At 40.3% G+C, this 21,042-nt stretch overlaps 1 protein-coding gene across 3 annotated transcripts in view; it reads left to right on the forward strand.

The window, feature by feature from the left end:
• Positions 1-21,042, forward strand: part of ZNF704 (zinc finger protein 704) — a 68,865-nt gene that overhangs the window by 25,520 nt on the left and 22,303 nt on the right. For all 3 annotated transcript variants that reach the window (XM_044423994.1, XM_044423995.1, XM_044423996.1), the window contains exons 3-5: positions 13,131-13,234; positions 15,982-16,214; positions 19,264-19,364. In XM_044423994.1, coding sequence (XP_044279929.1) covers positions 13,131-13,234; positions 15,982-16,214; positions 19,264-19,364 — 438 coding nt within the window. The remainder of the gene's footprint in view (positions 1-13,130; positions 13,235-15,981; positions 16,215-19,263; positions 19,365-21,042) is intronic.

Genomic DNA, 21,042 nt, shown 5'->3' on the forward strand with positions numbered 1-21,042 from the left:
ACAGCCATGAAATTAGGGCAACCATTTTTGTGACACTTATTTTTCATATTGGTAAAGCAGCACAGAGATCATTCCCTCCCCATACACACACCTCCTTTCAAGTAGATCATGCAAAGAGGCTTTTACCTACAGTCTTCATAATGTTAAAACTGGCCAGCTAGCAGAGTACAGCAGAAGTCATTCGTAGGGGACACGAGAGACATTGAATATCAGCTCTCCAGGAAACATGGTTTGATGCTAAAAAATAGGTTTCAAACTGAATCCATCTCTTCTCTTCCCAGCCAACAGAATTAATGCCAGTCTCAGGGTGGTTCCTCCTGCTTGTGGCCAGGCCAGGCAGCAGGAATGTTGGTCTTTACTCAGTTGGTCTGCTCTTTTGACTTGATGCCAGACTATGGGACTGAGCATGTTCCCCTCTGGCTCCACCTGTTCCTTAGTCTCCTCCAGTGGTCTGGTTCTCACCACCTACTTGGCCAATCACAGCATTTCACCTAAGGATCCCAACCCTGCCTCTTCCTCCAGTTCTGAGGAGCAACTTTCGAATGCCGTGTTTTGGGAGAAGCAGGCCTGGTCCCTGCAATAGATACTACAATGCTTTGGTATCACAATGAAAGGATAATGAAGCTTACAAGATGCACAGCTTGGATTCACTGCTCTGTAGGCTGCTGCGTGTGTGTGTGTGTGTGTGTGTGTGTGTGTGTGTGAGAGAGAGAGAGAGAGAGAGAGAGAGAGAGAGAGAGAGAGAGAGAGAGAGAGAGCACGCGCGAGCGAGCTTCTGTAATTTTTAAAATAATTGGCCCCAGTTCTCTGTATAGTCAAATCAAGTCATCCTGAGTTGCATTGTGACTAGACTTGTCTATTTCTCTTAGACAGGTTTGATAACATTCATTGTCGAACTCTAATTATTGATAGAAGTAAGAATGAGCATCTGTGTAGGAAAAAGCTGCTGTAAATTATGCACACTGCTGATGATCTCTACAACTGTTGAAGCATAACGAACTCATGACAATACAGCACTTAATGTCATTAGATTCTTTGCTGTGTTACATTTGCACAAGTCCCTTTCTTTCCAATTTTCATGGTGCTCAGGGACATAGGAAATGAATAAGTGTAATAATAATTTGCCTTGCAATATATCTAAAAGAAGTCAGATACTTTGTTGCCTGTGAAAGTTTGGTGATCTTGTATGGGGAAACTATCATACTGAAACATATGCTATGGCATTATGTACATTTCAAAGATAATATGACTCATACAGGAGGCCAAGCTTCAGATCAGCTTCAAGACTTTATTTGCAATTTACAGCCTCAGTTTGATGCAATTTGCCATCCTTGTGACAAACAGGTCTAAATTGTGCATTTCAGATCACATCCATCTAACTAAAGCAGGGGTGCACAAACCACAGCTTGGGAGTGGTATGTGGCTTTGAAGGGTGCTAATGTACACCCATGCATGCCCTGACCCCCACATTACTGCCATCAGATCCCCCTCTATCAATTCCCCCACTGCCTGAACTTTCCATTCTTTTTTCCTCAGGTCCTCACACAGATACAGTGATACCTCAGCTCACGAACACCTTGGTTCACGACCACATTGGGTCACGAACAAAAATTTCATGAAATTTCATGACGTGGGTTGTGAACTCTGCATTGGGTGGCGACCAAGATCACAGCCATCTCCCCACCTCCAAGTGGGGAGAGGGCAACAATCGAAGTTGCGTTTGTGCAGGGAAGACGTGTGTGATCACAGGCACGCTCCTGCAGGAAAGACAGGCGCAATCTTGGTCATTCCTCCCCCCTAGCCAGCACAACTGCGGCCATCTCCCCACCCATCTGAGTGGGGAGATGGCTGCAATCGTGCTGGGGGTGGGGTGGGGAGGGGAGATGGCCAAGATCACACCCATCTTTTCCTCCCCCAGTGCGCCCCGTTCGCACCCGTCTCTCCCTCCCCCAGCATGCCGGGATGACGGGTGTGTGCAGGAATGACAGGCGCGTCGTGCTGGGAGGGCAGGGAGATGGTTGCGCTTGTGCTCTGGATCGGGGCGGGGGGGATGGCCACGATCTTTGTTGTTCTTTGTCACTTTGCTTCACAGTTTTCTGATTTAAAAAAATGCTTACAGAACAGATCAACCTTATTTACATTGAACCTTATGGGGAAATTTAACTTGGCTCACAACCAATTTGAGTCACGACCATTGACTCCTGAGTCCTGGAACGGATTAAGTTCGTGAGACAAGGTACCACTGTAGTTCTTTGTCTGCTGCTGTTAGCAACAACAGCAGAACAATCTTTATCAGGATCATTGTATCTGTTCAGGCACTCTTCATCCCCTGGGTCAGCATCACATGTGGCCACTGGAACCAAAAAGTTGTGCATCTCTGAGTAAACAAATGTGGTAATCCAAAAGATCCTATTCCTGCCTAGATACTGTTTAGCAGCTACAGGATTGCACAGTTCATCTGTTCATTGATGTATTAGTTACATTTGCCTACAGACAAAACAACAACAACAGTTTGGAGAAAATACATTTTGTTTCTTTGTGGATGATGCTTGTTTGTCAAAGCAGGCTTTACTCTTAGGAGACAAATGCCTTTCTTCCTATTACATAGAGAGTCAAGAAAAAATCCGCCCTTTAAAATGACAGTTGTCATCTTCAGTTTTAGAAGCATTTGTATTAAAAAGTATGTGTTGACTAAGATGATAATTTGATACACACTTCTCGGGAAGTACACCCCATTTACATAAAGGTAGCATTTAGATCATATTGAAATTGTATGTTCCATTAACATATTTTTAAAGAGATTTTTAAAGAGATTGCTAGCAAATTTCAGTAGTGAAAAATGCAACAAAGGGATAGGAAGGAAAGGATAAGCAAAAGGAAACAAACAATGAAGGAAGGAAAGGTATGGGAGAAATGAAATAGCTAGGGCTACTTCATATTTTCCATTTTTGAGATTTTTTTTGACTTAGTAGAATGCTGGATGTTCACAGTCGCAGGTGTGCAATTCTTTGGCATATTTTATTTTTTCACTTATTGGAAATATTTATATGCCACTCATTAGTCAAAAAGGCTCCTGGGGGTGCTTACCTACTATCAGGAATAGGCAGCCCCTGCTCATAGGCTTGCAATCTAAAAATAAACAACTAGAAGAGGAATGGGAGGAGTGGAAAGGAAAAAACCAAGTCTGATGGAATAACCCAGCTTTCCTTCTCCACTCCTTCAGTATGGCCACTGAGATGGTTGCTGGTGGTGATTCTCATCTTGTCTACAGAAGGCTGTTGAAACTGAAAGTAAATACAGTAGATTGTCAAACAGTAGAAATCTACTCACTGCATAAAGAGGATTTCCTTTTCTGCTTTGCTGCTAAGTATTCTCCAGGAGGCACTGTAGTGTAATAGAATAGTGCAAATGGGAAAATCATAAAGTTGGTAGTGATACATAACAGGTTACATACAGCAAATGAGGATGCCAACTTTTTTCCTATTATTTCATATGCTATCTTTGATGTGCCTTTCCTTTATCAAAAGCCCAGCTTTGGTGAGGCCTCCTCCATCCAGTTTTACTACTCTAAGATTTGGTGGCCATAGCTTCTGCACGTATAGCACACTGTGCTGCAAAAGGTGAAGAAAGGAGATGGCAAGAGAGGTGATTTTCATGACATTGAGACCGATGGGTTACCTTCTGCAGTAAAACACTGAAAAGTATGAGTGGAGGTTACTTGAAGGTTGATTAACCTTCAAATGGACACTGCCCGTGTTTAGACAACATGACTAATCATTAAGGGTGTGTGAGGAATAAGTGGATAAGAATCCATCTAGCTCACGTGACGTGGCCCACTGAGCCAGGCCATTAGTCCATCTAGTTCAGTATTGTTGACAAGGACTGGCAGCAACCCTCCAGGAAACTTTTCTTGCCATAGCTGGAAGCAGAACCTGGAACCTTCTGCATGCAAAGCAGCTGCCTTCCCAGTGAACTGCAGCCCCTCCCCTCAAGCCGGGATGGTGCTCCAGCAGGCCTAGTCACATGTCCTACCTGAAAAAAAATTGCACTGGATTGTAGAACATGATGCTAAAGCAGGCTTTTGCTATACTGGTGGACAACACTAGGTCACGTTTCTATTTTTTCTGTTTTTATTTTATTTTACTTATCTATTATATTTTGGATTCATTCAAAGAAGAAGCCACATATACATATTGCTAATAAAGAGTGAAATAATAAATATGCTGCATTAATTTAAATCCTCCTCACCTACTTAGAAGAACAAGACTTGGAAACATAACTGTTTTGTTACATTGCCAACAATATTGTGATAACTCAAGCAAGCAGGATACTATATTGGGGAGGTGATTTTGCCAAAGGCTTTATTTGGAGAATGCAACTCAACAGCCTTAGTCAGTTGATCTAAGAGTCAAGTCTTATTTTCTAGCCTGAAGGCTTGAAGAAGTGACTGTGAAATTTCAGAAAACCCTTAAAACAGCAGACAGCACCCTCAGTAAAAGTAGATGCTTTGTGGCATGTGTTAAGTGATGTACAAAAATATCTCTGTTGAAGTGCCAGACATCTGTGCTTATTAAAACAAGTGGGTAGCTGGAGGTGGAGTGGAGGAACTATCTTTATTGTGATTGTTTAATTGGTTTGGTCTTTCCAAAATTTGCAAACATACAAAAAAGTGTAGGGCATTTTTAAGGACTTTGAGCATTTTATCCTGTCAAAGTGCCTGCGATTAAGGCATCATTTTGCATTGGCTAAGGGAGCAGTTGCTATGGTGTGTTGATGCAGAGTGGGTGGCATTCCAGATAATGGACAACAGCTCCTCTCATTCCTGACCATTAAAATTTGCTACCTGGAGCTGATCAGAGTTAGAGACCAACCACAGCTAAAGGTCCACAGTCTGCTTGCTTTAATGGATGTTCATGAATTGCCAAGTGATTGAAGAGCAAGAAAGAGCCTGAGGGCATTTCAGCAAAGAAATCAGATATCCTGCACCAGACCACTCTGCAGCAACAAAGTACATAAGTCTTTACTACCTGTTGTTCTTCAGGAAACAAACTGGAGAGGCATACAGTGCATCTCTATTTGATCAAGGATCAGAAACTCATTGATGTCCCATTAAGATTGGCAAGTACTGGGAGGTGCTTTCTCTATTGCCCTTCTGGTATTTATGTCCACCTGCCTAGTTCCAGAGAAGAGCATACACCATACTACAGTATATCAAAAGATGCCAAAAACGAAAGAGGCCGGCTGGTTGATCATTTGTGACTCTAACGTATGCATTGCATCAAATGCACTAGCTATGGTTACATTAAGCTTTTTGAAGTTGTAAGTAGCAGCAGCTGAGCTCCCATTCAGGACCAAGGTTTGTGGGAATAAGGAACTTAAACCCTTTCTCCCATCCCATGGTCCTAACAAATTCTCCCTCCCCAGAGCTGCTAATAACCCCAGGAAAAAGTGCTAATTGGTTAAGATCCACACATGCTGTGGTACCATTTCTGAGAGTACCTATAGTGGCTGCTATTTGCAAGTGAAATAAGGATTCATAAATGTACAATGTATTTAACCTCAGAATGAGATTGAGTGGGTACAAATGCCAAGTCCTCCACATGTTGGTACAAGATGGGGAGCACTTGGCTCAACAATACTGCAAATGAGAAGGATCTTGAGGTTGTTGTAGATCACAGGCTAAATATGATGCAATGTGATGCAGCTGCAGAAAGGGCAAACACTATTTTGGGCTGCATTAACAAAAGTATCACTTCCAAAAGACATGAAGTACGAATTGCACTATACTCAGCACTAGTCAGACTTCACCTGGAGTACAGTGTCCAGTTCTGGGCACCTAAGTTCAAAAAGAAATGCAGAAAAGCTAGAAGGGGTACTGAGGATGATTCAGGGACTGGAGGCAAAGTCTGACGAGGAAAGGATAAGAGAACTAGGCATGTTCAGCCTCAAGAAGAGAAGACTGTGGGGTGATAGGATAACACTCTACAAGTACCTGAAAGGCTGTCACAAAGAGAAAGGACAATATTTCTTATTCATTCCAGAGCACAGGACATGGAATAATGGACTTAAACTAAAAGATGGACTTTAACTAAAAGAAACCAGATTTAGACCAGACACCAGGAAGAATTTCCTCACTGTCAGAGCAGTACGACAGTGAAGCCTATTACCTGGGAAGTTGTTGGCTTTCCCTTGCTGGAGACATTCAGAAAGCATCTGGACAATCACCTGAATAGGATTGGTGTAACTTAGTGACTTGCCATAGCAAGTTGTTGTACCCGATGGCCTTCTGACCTCTTCCAACTCTACTATTGTATTATTCTGGATAGTTTGTTCTAACACTCCTGCCCTTTTCTTGAATACCATTAAATGTTCTACCATGTAATATGTTTGCCTAGGATGGGCAATGTTGGCAACTTTTAACAGTAGATCTCTGACTAAAGGACAGCAGCCTCTCTGTGGAAATGGCTTGAAAGTATGGCTTCTTCAGAGAACCAGTCCTCTTGAAAAGCAGAATGAGGCAGCTGCTTCAGGTAGCAAATATTGAAGGGCATGGAGTAAATATAGTTGCATGTGCCAAGCAACTAACTGCTTTGTATTCCCTAAATTAGCCAGCTACCCTCAGGTGCAATGAAAGATGCTGACCTGTTGGTAGTGTTAAATTAAGATCCAGTAGCCAGTCTGGTTGACTTTTGTACATGTGACAGAGAGATGAGCCCTTTTGTTCTTTCCTTCAGACTGTAGAATATCTTGGGGCAAACCTGCTTCTGGGTCAAGGATCTGTGGGTCCCAGCACAGAGTCCACATGTCCTTTCATTTCAGTCTTGCCAATTCTGATGCTTCCATGTAAAAGGATATGCAGATATTCGGTATTGTCTAACCATCTTCAACATCATAATGTCACACAGGCAAATTTGTCCAAAAAGAGACATACATTTAATTGGGAAGAATTTGACATCAGTTTAATGGAAATCTGTGCTCATTCAAAAGACTTTATCTCCCTGACATTAACTGTTCTACTTCCCCCACCTCTTCCTGCCCCCCTGGATATGTATAATTTCAGTTTATTTTACAAATGAAGGAATCGTGTCAGTGCTGACGGTATCATTGACCTAAAGACTGGTGGGCTCAAAACAGTAGGAAGCAGAGAAATCTCCTGATGTTGATGCACTGTATTTGTTCTGCTTTTGTTTTCCTGACATGTAGTGTGTCCTCATGGTAATGAAAGATCCTAGGAGAAAAAGCTGTATTGAAGAGGAAAAGTGGCTGCAGCTTGAGAAATGAGTTCTACGCATGTTGAGCTTCAGAGAAACATTATGTCATTCTCATTTGTACTGCTGGGGGATGAGCTCATTGGGGAGGAGCCTCGACAATTTACAGCTGTGCCAATTCAGCCCTGTGGTGATTCGCATTCTCTTAGCTCACCAGCAGAATAGATTTGGGTGGGCGGGGGAGGGAATACTGCACCATAAATTATTAAAATCCCACAGAGATGAGGTTTTTAAAAACAGACATACAGTCTCAAATTGCCAGTCAAAGAATGTGATTCAAGATGTTCTTTGCTTTGTTTTATAGGGAAGGGAAGGATCGGTTCTACTCCTAGGAGGGAGAAAACAAAGAGTTCTGAACCCAGTGTCCAATTTCAGCCCAAACTTCTGATTAGAGTGCTATTTTTCTTGATAATCCTTTATTTCTTCCCCTGCCTTCAAGAGAAAGAGAATCATATCCCTGTTAATATATCTTGGGTAGCTTCTGCACTTTAAAATGACTTAAAGAATAAAATAGAAGGAAATATAGATTACATTTGGATGTTGTAATCCATAAAACTTGGAATCTAGCCCAATTGTATCTGTAGCATGATGTGTGTTGTGTCTCATGATCCCCAAAATAACTTAGTGTTAAAAGCTGTCTAAAAGAAGGCAAAGCTGTGAAGGGCATAAAAACCCTATATGGATTTTTTTTTTAAAGGAAGACGGGGAGAGAGAGAAAGGAAGGAAACCAGAAGCCAGAAATGACCAGTATCTTGAAAAAGTAAAAGAGGATTGAAGAAAAGAAAAATAGAGGGATGCTATTCCAAAAGTCATGTTCTGAAAGGACATTTGGGAGAGGCAGTTGTTTCCATTTTGTCACTGAGGAAAGTTCTGCATTTTAGGCAGCAGACACAAATACTGCTGAGGTGCTGCTATGTGTCTCAGCAACGTGTGGATTATAAATCTTCTTCTTTAAAAGACTATGTTTGGGAGCCTAGCCCAACTTGTATATCTTGTGCATGTTGAAAAGTGTGCATATATTGTCCAAGCTGTATATATTTGCTGAGGAAAACACTGATAAAATACTGGTGTACACAGTAATTTGTTGTGACCACATAAGGTGTGGAGTCACCCTCAGGAGGACTCCTAAGTAACCTTATTAGGGCATTCAGAAATCTATGCAGACTACATGCATATGGGGGAAGCGGGTGCACCTTGACCCTGCCCCCCTCTGCTTCTCAAGTTTCCCTTGCCCCACATTCATGCAGCATGACAGACTGAAGAGGAGAAATTTCTGTGTCCATGGGGGTGTTTCATGTGATTGTAAATGCTACTTTTCAAACACAATTCAGCTTGCTTCTGGTTTCAAAGCCCAGCTTCAGAAATTAATTGAGGCTCCAATCCTATACCCAGTTCACTGAAAGTAAGCTATTGAAACTCATTAAGACTGCTGTTCAGATGGCCCAAAAAACATTTACAGGGAGAATCTCAGAGAAAGAAGTGAGCATGCACTTCTGAACACACACTGCCAAGTATCCCTACAAGTTTTGCTTTACTGTCTCTGCATGTGCCTTTCAGGAAAGCACAATATGAGAACCCAAGCTTTTTTTTCTTCTTAAAACACACATTTCTACTCTAGAGATGATACTGAGGCCAACTTAAGATTACTTGGCTGTCACAGAGGTGCAGAAGCTTTTAACTTATTGAAACTGAATATATATTTGAAATGTTAGGTGTCATTTTCAATAGGTGCTAAATATTAAAAACTAATATTTTTAAGGGCACAACAATTGCTTTTTATAGTTGTTTGCTCTCTCCTCCCCACAGCAAGCCTAAAAGGTAATAAGTAGATGTTCTGGCTGAAATTATCATCCTGCCTAGTGGGGGTTATTGGGATTAAGAAGTTGTTGTGATTAAGAAGCATGTTTTCTGGGAACACAAATATTGTTTTGGTCTCAAATGTCAGCAATATTTTTAAGCTGAATAGAAACAAAATATGTTTGCAAACTTATGTTCTCATTCTGCCTAGTTTTTATTTTTCATATAAAACCCAATATTCAGATTAGTTTAATATAGTCTCCCCTGGTAAATATTTTCCAGGTCTTTCTGAGTTTTTTTGAACGGAAAATTTTCACAGGGGATGCCATCAGGTTGAAGTTTGAATTCATACAAAGTATGTTCTTTACTATGCTGTGCTTAAAACAAATAGCTAATTATACATGCAACAAGAAACTGAATGTCATTGCCTGTTGATTTGAATAAATGTTATCAGTTTGTATAGTTTTATTCATTTTAAATTTTATTAGTGACAGGGAAGGGAAACTATCACTGCAGTGCATGAAAGCCTCACTTCTACCATAGCCCAGGGGTATAGGACATGCACTATATGAAGAAAACCCCATGTTTAGTTCCTGACTTCTCATTTAGAAGGACTGGTTAACAGTTGAAGAAAAATGCCTGTCCCTGGGACCCAGGAGAGCCACTTTCAGTCAAGGTAGACAGTATTGGCTAGAGCAGAGTTGCAGAAGCTCAAGTCCAGAGACCAAATCCAGTCTATCCAACCCTTATCTATTGGCCCAGTCTGACCCTCTGGGGCAACCCAAATGGTCTCACCCCCATTTTCCCAAGCACAGATCATTTGGTGGTCACCTGGATTTTGTGCAGTTCTTTCCTGATTCTGAAAGTTTAAGAGTTAAAAAAAGGTATGGTAGGTACTTTGGTAGTTTGCTACTGAGAGTTTTTAAAAAAGTATGTTTTAACTCTTTCTTTTACTATTTTGAGTTATTGTATTATTTGTTTATTTTGTTCCCTTTCATCCTACTTCTTATGCCTTTGGCCTTGCCCACCTTTGGACTGTAACCATTGGAAACCTTTGGACTGTAGCCATAAAATGAAATTCATCCCTTGGGCTGAAAGCTTCTGAGGCCCTGGGCTATATGGAGAAATAGTCTGACCTTGTACTAGACAGCTTCCTATGTTCAAACATCATGCACTTTTTAAGGCCATAAAAACACAAGACCATGTTGTGAGGTATATCTGGTCCAGCATTCTGTTCATATAGTGGCCAACCAGTTGTCCATTGGAAACCTATGAACAAGACATGGGTAACAGCATCCTCCTGCCTGCTTTCCCCAGCACCTGGTATACATAGGCATGCTTACTCTGATTCTTAAGGTAGTTTATAGTCATCAGCAGTAGCAGCTTTACCCTCTATTAATTTATTTAATCTCCTATTACAACAATCTGAACTAGTGACAATCACATCTTGTGGAAGTTAATTCTGTAGTTATCTTCATGTGCTGCATGAAGAAATGTTTTTTTTTTTTATCTGTTTTGAAGCTCCCGCCAATCAGCTTCATAGAAAGACCCTTAGTTCTAATATTAGGGTGGAGGGGAAAAATGTCTCCCTATCCATTTTCTCTACACATACAGAACTCTGTACATCCATCTGTTCTACTCTCCCCTTACTCACCTTTTTTCTAAGTTAAACAAGTCCAGATGTTGTAACCTTACCTTACTCCAGTCACCTGATAATTGGTTGGTCAGCTTTATGCCATCAGGCATTTTGACTCTTTTTGTGTCTCACTCTAAAGTTCATGTAAGGGAAAATGCATGAAATGGCAGAATACACTGCCCTTCCTTCCACCAACCTTGAAAGAATCTAATTTTTAACTAATATCCTTTGAAAGACTTACATCCCACCTTTTTATGATTTTTAAAATAGCTTAAGAGTTAACAAAGGCCACCAATTTAACAAAGGTTAAATACTCAGAAAAAACTAACTACAAAACAGCAAGCTAAAACATAGAAAATTACTTCCCCCCACAACAATAAACTAATCAAAAGGCCCAAGAAAACATAATGCTCTGGGTTCGGCTGAAGCTCATCAGCCTGGATGCCACAAAGGATCAGAGTGAGAGATCCAGAATTGGTTATGCTATGGAGAAGGTCCTTTCCTCAAGTTAGCTTAACTCTTGTTACTCTCCTAGGCTTTGACAGTAAAGAGAACCTGGAGAACAATTCCTGATGGTTGTCTTAAATGAAAGAGAGTTCATGTAGAATTATGGTCTTTTAGACACGCAAGTTCAAAGCTGTGTAGGGATTTGAAAATTAATCCCTGTATGACATTTTAAAATTCAGCTAGCAACCCTGTTCTGAACCAGTAGTATTTTCCTACAATACATCCCCATGTAAAACACGTTGACTGGTCTGATTTGGAACTATCCAGAGTATACTAGTGTACAGAGTACACTATCCAGAAGTATAACCAATTTCCACACCATTTTCCCCAGTACACTGTTTTCTTGCCAGTCCACAGAATGACTAAAATAGAAATACACCATGTCTGCAACATTAGTAAATCAGTTGAATACTGATAATTCAGTAAATGTTAATGGAGAGAACATAGTGAAAAAATCATCACCCTTCACTTAAGTACATTATCAAGCATAGTTTCTGAAATGCATTAGCCTCTTGGGAATCTTCTTCTTTTTTTTTTTAACAGGTTTTGAATAGATAGACTTTTCAGTACATTGTCACTACATGTGAAGTTAGCTTTCCTTTCTCTACCTGACACTTAAGATGATTACCATTCATTAGCTGAATCTGTGTTAAAGTGCACTATGTTTGCCTTGAGGGTACTTTGTCTAATTAGTTTCATGGGAAATTGAGATTGGGTTGTTTTTTTAAGTAGTACAAAAATAAATTCCATGTTGCTGCAGTTCTTCAGCCAAGTGGAGCAAATACACTTATTGCTTTCACATACACTTTTGGGTAAACTTATTCCCTAATTTTAATTTTTGCTTGCTTGTTTGTTTAAATGAAGTCCCAGCTAGATTATACAGAAATTGTGTGTACAATTGCACCTTCCAAATTTGTAGCTTCTTTCTGCTGCATTTTATATAAAACTTAAAAATATCTGATAGTTTTTTTTAATGTACTTCTCATGTACCATCTAGTTGGGACATTATTGAAAGACTAGTTCTCCCTGTATCATCTAGCCACTGAGAGCCCAAAGATGTGCCTAAAAGGCTACTTTCTCCTTTTTAAAATATAAAAGCCACGATCCAGATGAAGTTAGCCCTGCCTAATCCCTTTGATACCTAACTCAGTTTTGCATTTCATCCTGAATGTTTCTAGAGACTGCCCTACAATTGCCTAACTCTCTTCCACTGAAGTTATGTTCAAAGTCTGAACTGGATAATCTTTTGAAATGTTTGTAAGACCTGCTTATTTGGGCTGGCATTTGATGTTAATGAGGACTTGGTGTATTTATCTCTTTCTAAATGCTGTGGGTTTAACTACATTGTAACTTATTCGGAGTTTCTGGGATAATAGAATATTTATAAAGCTGGCTTGGGTGCCATTTTGTGGTAGAAAGTCAGGGTACAAATTAATGTATTATTTGTTATTTATCTTCTATACTGTCCAAGAGCCAAAGCTCACTGGGCAGCATGCAACAATCCAGTAAAACACATCTTAAAATGCATCACAAAACATCAAGAAATAGCAAATAAAAATTTAAATTTAAATAATGTAATGTCTAGAGAGGGCAATAATATTACTGTTTTGTTTCTATTGTTTTAATTCAAAATGCAAATCAAGAAACAGACACTCATAATGCAAATGATAGTCCTTTGAAAGGAGTTTAGTTAACTTGAAAGAAGTGATTGATGCACATTATCAGTTAGTGAGTTTGTTTTGCTGTATGGAAGCAGAACATCTGAAGCAGCAATAGCCAACAGGTGTCTTGCACCCTGACTGATGAGCTAACTATTGCTTTTGGGTGCTACTCTTTACAGGACCTGTATAATAAGAATTATTTCTTACCAGGCCTACCTTTGTTTGCTACTGATGTGTGTGCTTTTTCACTTTTTCTTTCAGGAAAACTTCAGAAGAAGTGGACATGGATAAAGTCACGGCAGCTATGGTACTAACCAGTTTATCTACCAGCCCTTTGGTCCACAGCCCTCCTGTCCGACCCAATGGTAAGCATGCATTCATAAACGCCTGACAAAAATTGTGAGGGCTCTCTTGCACATAATCTCAATTTATGTTATAATTCATGGGAAAGAACCATGCTGGAATCAAACTGAAAGAGAAATCTGGGAACCATTATCCTATGGTAGTTTCATGCTAGAGTGGCTAATGAATAAGTTATGATTCCCTTTTCCCCAGGGGACAGAAGAATCAATTTTGAGTTGGCAAATGTCAAGAAAAGTTAAGCAGTTTCTTTCCTTCACCTTTCATCCTCTCCCAGTGGCAGGCTCTAGGTCAGCAATGGACAGAAAGTAGATCTCCAGATGTTTTAGACTTCAGCTCTCAGTGTGCCTGCCAATGACTAAGTACCAGCGTGCAGCCTTCTGCACTGAAGTCCAAACCATCTGGAGATCTGCATTCTGCCCAAAACTGTTCTAAGATGTTATTTTCACTTGTTTTTCCCTATGGTATTCAACAGGGCCACTCCACCTCTGTGTACCTGTAGTACCCACTGCTTACACAGTGGGGCTTTTGTGCTTCTGTAAGTAACCTTGGAAAATGGTGCTCATTTCTGGAAAGGGAATAGTCAGCAGAGCTCCCTTTTGAAAGCTCCACCGACCTACCACATTCTGGAAATGAGAACCACAAAAGCTCTGTGGTCTAAGGGTTCTGTCCCATGAATGTATAGGCCGAAGATTTGTTTTTAAAGGAGAACTATGGGAAAGAAACTTGCATTTGTGCATATACGCAGAGCATAAGATCAAATTGTTACTCTCATTTCAATAAGATGGAGAATTATAAAAATAGTGATAGGAAATCTTTTAGTATGTTGCTTTACTTTGTGTTCACCCTCCTTTCGTGCTCCCATCTTTTTTCCCCCCAAGAAATATAAAGGAAAACTGGAAAGCCAAATGAGACAGAAATGTCATACTTAAGGGAGCAGTGTTACAGCTCCTCAACAGCATCTGACTCTCTTGCAGTCAGCACAGAGGGAAATTCACCAGCTGCCTCTCTAAAGTTGGGAACACAATCTCAGCAAGAGACAAAAGGTTTCCAGTCACCACTCAGCCATGCAGCTAACTAGGTGACTTTGACCCAGTCACAGACTCTCAGTCCAAGCTACCTCACAGAGCTGTTGTTGTGGAGATAAGACTGAGAGCAGGAGGAGAAGAATGATGTAAGCCAGTTTGAGTTTATTGTAAGAAAAAATGTGTAGTATAAATTTAATAACTAAAACATAAAAAATATAGCTGGGAACACAATCTCAGAGAAAGACAAAAGGGAGCCCCTTTTGGAGTCAGAAGACTGGAAATGCTGGGATCTAAGCCATCCTGAGGCTTCTCCAGCTTCTTTCCCAGCCTTCTAAAATGCTTGCAGAAAATTCCATCGAGCAAAAATGTAGGGCAGGAGGCTGGGGGTTAGGGTTGGGTGAGGCTGGTGTGAAGATCACGTCTGTCACCTCCCATACGGCAGAGAGTGCCATCAGCCTCCTGAGTTCAAGAGCATGCAGGCACTGAGGGTGCATACCATAATTTTTTAGCCATTTAAGATTGTACCCTAAATGACCAAATGAAAGTCATACTTTTATTGTTATTATTTTCCTTTGGCATCTGAAAAAACAGAATTTTTAACTGTGCTCAGCTTGGAAGTTAATACCAGATGTGGTTAGATACATTTTGTAAAAAATTAATAAAGCACTGTACAAACAGGCACATGAGCTACATACCTTGTAATTGTTACCAGCTAACCTGGTATTGATATAGGCAGGTAGTAAGTGCAACTCTATTTTTGTAAATAATTTATTGTGTAGGGCCACTGTTTGAACATTTGCTTTCCTTCACTCTAGTAGCTTCTGTGAGCTGCTATTTAGGGAATATTTTTAGGTTAATTGCTAGTTAAAAGCATCTTTAACTATTTAAAGATGTTGAAGTCTGTTCCCCTGGACTTCAGATACAAAAGAAACTTCAGAAGGTGTTATACATTGTTAGAAGGTTCACAAAAACCATTTTCTTACCAATGTGCAACTGATATTTCTGCAGACAGACTTGACAAAAGTCCTGAACATAGTTGACTAAATATGCAGAGAGAGAATATATACCGAGTCCCACCCCCACCCTCAGTTTACACCTTGCTGTGTTGAGTGGAAAAGTCTGAATGGTAATTTTACTCACCTTTGCTTGAATGCAAGTATACCTCTTCACACAGTTGGGTACCCTGATAAAGCAGCCTCTTTGGATCAGGTAGGAGAGATCTACTCCCACTTGGACTTTGCTATTTGGCACAACAAGATGTGAATTGAGAGGGTGGGACATACAGGATGGGGACTTAGACCTTTCGTTTACCCTGGACACACCACAGATTGTATTTCATCCTGATGGCCTTTTTCAACTCTCTAGAATCACTGCGAAGGAAGAGCAAAGGAATGTGAGGCCTTTTGGGTATTTCATAAGCCAATGGCCTTGCCTCTTCCCTCCTTACCCACTCCTGACTTGTTCCTTTAGCCCTTTCCAGTGCCCATTTCCAGCCTCAAAGAGGCAACTAGAGCATGTTTTCCATGCTGGCTGTGAGGGGTGTGGGGTAGGGCAGGGGCTGTGTGTTTGGAGTCCTTCAGGGCCGCAGGAATTCAGAGGTGGGAATGTGCCCACCCACCCCCAACAATGTTAGGAGGCCAAAGGATTACATGTCCTCTTAGTTGCTTTATCCAGCGCTATCCAACCTCAACTCATACTTGATTTTGATCTTTTTGAATGTACAGAGTCCTTAAATGGATCTTGGAAAGAAGGAGGATTTGTGCCTTCTAGTACCAGCAGCAGTGGGTATTGGAGCTGGAGTGCTCCAAGTGACCAATCAAACCCATCCACACCATCACCACCTCTCTCTGCTGACAGCTTCAAACCATTTCGATTGTCCTCTCAAATGGATGATGGCATTGATGAGGCTGAAACTAGCAGCCTCCTTTTTGATGAGCCCATTCCTAGAAAAAGGAAGGTAAGTTTTTGCTTTATTTATTACATTTCTGTACCAGTCAATAGTCAAAAGTCTCTGTGTCTTTTGAAACAACGAAAACCATAAAATGCACCATAAAATTTTAAGTATAAAATAGAAGTAAAAGCCAGAGTAAGATCTAACAACAGTATACACAAGATTTAAAATACTGAAAGGATTTAAAACAACAGAGACTGAAAGTCTAAAATTCCTACTCTTCACCTTGTACCATAATGAGCACAATGTAGTTTCCAGGTAAGCCTTACTGGAAATTCATTCCACAACCAGGATGCTACAGCAAAGAAGGCCCACTTCTTAGCATTCACCGCCCTTGTTTGTCAGGGGCTCCAGGGAAGGATCATTGAGGATAAACTTAAGATCTAAGGTGGAATATATAGGAGGAGACAATCCTTCATGTAACCTGGTCCCAAGTGGATTATGGCTTTGAATCTTAATGCCAGCACTTTGAATCAGGCTCAGTCATGGACTGATAGAGACTGCAGATGGCATGGTGCTGGCCTAATATTGGTTGGTCCCATTGGTTAGTTCCCATTTGTTAACCTAGCTTCCATAGTTTGGACCAGCTGATGATTCCAGGCCATTTTCCAAAGGCAGCTAGATGAATTACCTGTTACAGCAATCCAGCTGAGAGGTTACCAGAACTTTGTAAACTTTGCTTACGTGTCCATATATGGTTAGTATATGAGCCTAAACTGATAAAAAGTGCTCCATAGCATTGAGCCTGGCCTGTACCTCTAGTGACAGAAGCACCCGCAAACTAGGAACCTGATCCTTTAGGAGTGCAATCCTCTCCTCAAACAGATTGAATATAACTCATCCAGGCAGCCAAACCACCCACTAATAGTACCTCTTCTTGTCTGGATTGAGTCTCAATATATTGACCTTCATCCAGTCCATTATCATGCAGAGCCATTGATCCAACACAGTCATTGCCTCACCTGGTCTTGATTAAAAGAAGAAACAGAGCTGGGTGTTATCAGCTATTCATGACCCCTCAGGCCACACTTTCATTAGCCTTCCCCAGTGGTTGCACACAGATGTTGGACAATGTGGGGGATATAGTAAGAGCCCTCTGGGATGCCACAGCATAGCGGTCAAGGCACAGAGCAAAAGTCCTACAATACCACCTTCTCAAATTTACCATCCCTATACAAGTTGAACCACTGCAATGCACTGCTTCCCACTGCTAGTCCAGGCAACCTGTCCAGATGACATGGTCAATGATCCAAGAGGGGTAACACTCCCCCATCCCTCTGCCAGCAGAGGCCATCCCACAGGTGACCAAGGCAGTTTCTATTCCAGAACCAGGCCCTAGGCCAATTTAAATGGATCTAGAGAATCTGTTGCATTAAAGAGTGCCTGGAGTTGACTGGGAACCACCACTCAAGCAACTTGCCTTGCAAGGAAACTTTGCTTACTGGCCTATAGTTGTGGCCATCACTCAGACCCAGATTAGACTTCTTCAGGAACAGCTTAATTATCTCCTCCATTACAGATGTTGGCACTGCTCCTTCACTCAAGGAGGAGTTATAGCTGACTGGACCCAGTAGAGGTACTAAACCATGAAGAGCAAAGGATAAATAATGGTGGGCAGCCAGACTTGGCGCAGCATCTTGTCTGCAACCTTAGGTCTTAACAGAAACATATCCAATAAAACCGAGTCAGGTGGTCCTCTGGTTGGTGTTACTAATGGAACTGCTTTAATTTTGATGTTCCCCTGCAAAAATAAAACAAACAAACAAAAACTTGGCACAGTTTACTACTGTCTAGTAGGGTGGATTAGTTTTATTCATTACATTGTTGGTTAGTGTTTTTAATCTGATGTCTGTTATATTGTAATATCTAATTGATTGAATTATATTTTTAACTTTTATATTTTCAAATATTGTAATTACATGAATTGTAATGTTGTAAGCTGCCTTGAGTCTCAATCACTGGAAATAGGCAGGATATAATAGTGATAGTTATAGTGATAGTAGTACTGATAATAGTACTGTTTGTCATTTCTGCTGACAAACTGAGATCTAATCATGACTTACATCCTGGTTTATTACAGTCACAAATTCATGGTTCAGATAGTATAAAAATCAGGCATGTTAGGGAAGGGAAGCTGGCAAGGAAGTACACAGCTTATTCTTTTGCTCAATATTTTTCCCAAAGTTTTTTGCCCAAAAACTTTATCTTGCTCAAGCTTATTATTTCTGGCCAATCATGAACATTCTTGTTCGCCAACACTAAAACAAAATATATCTTCAAATGTACCTTAAAATTGCCTGTTGCTGTTCCCCTTTCCAAATTTTCAAAATTTGGTTCTTATTCTGAGTTATTCAGGGAGGACTGCATCATATATAGCATCTGAAAGAAATGGTATATTATTTAGTTTTGTACATGTTTTAAAATATGTGTCATAGAAACAGAGTGAGTCAGAAGGGGCTCCCAGGCCATCTAGTCTGACCCCCAGCTCCAGCCAGTTCCGCCCACGTTATTTGTTTTAATGCCCCTAAAGGGCCCTCTTGGTTGAAATCCACTGACAATTCTTGCAAATAAAGTACTGCTTTTCATGCCAGTATGAGGCTTTGCTTTACCTTTGGACCATAGGAAGTCCATGCCCAACTGTGACTGGGGCTGTCACTTGTTCCCAGTGTGGTGGTGGTGGGTTGTTTTGGGGTTTTATATTTTGAAAGCAAACAGAAACACAGTACAGGAAGAGTTAACTACTGCTTGTTGTTTGGATATAATATTCAAAATAAAACAGTATTTTTCCATTGTTTTAGCAGGGTTGCATATCTGTACAATTCTGTATCTGAATCGTGGACTTAAATTGCACTTGTATATTTAGTCAGAAGTAAGTCCCAGTCTGTTCAATGGGCTTCTTCCTTAATAAATGTTATCTAAACTTGTAGCTTTAATTTGGATTTCCTCTAGTGTACTTGTTAGCAGACTATGGCCTGCTTTATAATCCATGGAAGTCAAACAAATAGGTGAAAAAATTATGTAATGTTTTTTTCCCCACTTCTGTTGAATTTCTCAGAATTCCATGAAGGTCATGTTTAAATGCCTTTGGAAAAACTGCGGAAAGGTACTAAGCACAGCTGTTGGTATTCAAAAACACATCCGGACCATTCACCTTGGGTAAGAGAACTATCATTCAAACTACCAAAAAGACTTTTCTCCAAATCCTAACCTTTACTCAGAAGCAAATCTAGTTTATTTCACTGAGATTTATACCCAAGTCTATATGCTTACATTGTAGCTATTAGCGATTGTATTACTGTATTTCTATTTTACTACCACTGAGATTTTGGCAAAGATATAGGTTCCATGCTACATTTCATAGGCATATAAAATATAGGCATTTTGTACATATTTAAGAGTTGTTTCCTGTGAAAAGTGATTCCTGTCATTCATAACCCTTATTCTTTAGGTCATGCTTCCCACCCCACACCAGCACTCCAGTGTGGTCATAAGGAAACCAGAAGTTTTTGTTTGTTTTATTGTTAACTGTAGCTCCTTGTGTTGACAATATAAAAACTTTGCTTAATCTTAAATATGATATTGAGATAAGTAAAACATTTAGCACATTTCTCTTAGCTAAATAGGTCTGTGTATGACTTCTCTGACCAGGAAAACTGTATAAACAAACCCCACTCAGCAACAGGTACATAAATTCTGGCTGAATGTTCTGGGCTTCAAGTATTGTAACCCATACAATGGCTATTTACAAAAAGTGGTACAACAAAGTAAATATTCATTTATCAAACAGTATTAGAGAATAACTAACTTTGCAAGTGCAAGAAGAAAGTACAAAAAGCAGGACTGTAGCTGAATATTAAGAAAACAAAAATCATGTCCACAGGAGAATTGCAGGACTTTAATAATAATGAAGAAATCAAAATTGGAAAAGATTTTACATACCTTGATTCAGTCATCAATTCAAAGGAGACTACAGCCAAAATATTAGAAGAGGACTGAAATGTGGAAGGGTAGAAGTGAAAGAACTAGAAAATATCAAGTATAAAGATATTTTACTGGCGATCAATTTCATTCCCAGTCACAATCTATGTGTGCGAAAGCTGGACAGTGAAGAAAGCAGGCAGGAAGAAAACTGATGCATTTGAAACATGATGCTGGAGGAGAGCTTTGCAAATACCTGGTTCAACGGAGAGACAAACAAGTGGGTCCTTGATCAAATCAAGCCAGTAGCAGAAATGACAGAACTAAGGCTGTCATGCTTTGGACACATGGTGAGAAGGCGAGACTCCGTGGAGAAGACAATCATGTTAGGAAAGTCAAAGACAGAATATGAAAGGGAAGACCAAATAGGTGATGGATCAAATCCATAAAGGAAGTCTTAAACTTGGAAGAGCTGAACAAAGCTGTCATGGACAAGACATTTTGGAGGGCTTTCATTCATAGGGTCGCCCTAAGTCAGAGATTGACTTGACAGCATATAACAACAGCAGCAGCAGCAGCAGCAAGCTTTGCAAGGATAAAACAAGTTGCATCATCACATGCAATGTAATCAGGATGATTAGAAATCTAGTTGAAATTGTGGCTAGTATTGTTTAAACTGAAGTTCTAGTCCTCTCACCCAACAAGCAGTTTCGCTTGAGAACTTATACCTATTTGCCAAGTGTGGTCGGCAGTGCTTTCTAGTCATGTTTGATAGGCTACTCTTCCCAGTATCTCTTTGCTCAACCATGTTAAAATGTCAGTATTTGTAACATTCTAACATTAGCTCAGATGCTTTACCTTAAAAATTTGTGCACCTTAACTCAAACAGGAGCTTCAGCTCTAGTCATAAATACTG

The sequence above is a fragment of the Varanus komodoensis genome, unplaced genomic scaffold (genome assembly GCF_004798865.1).
Source record: "Varanus komodoensis strain SLA01 unplaced genomic scaffold, ASM479886v1 scaffold14_1, whole genome shotgun sequence".
In the NCBI taxonomy this organism is placed as follows: domain Eukaryota; kingdom Metazoa; phylum Chordata; class Lepidosauria; order Squamata; family Varanidae; genus Varanus; species Varanus komodoensis.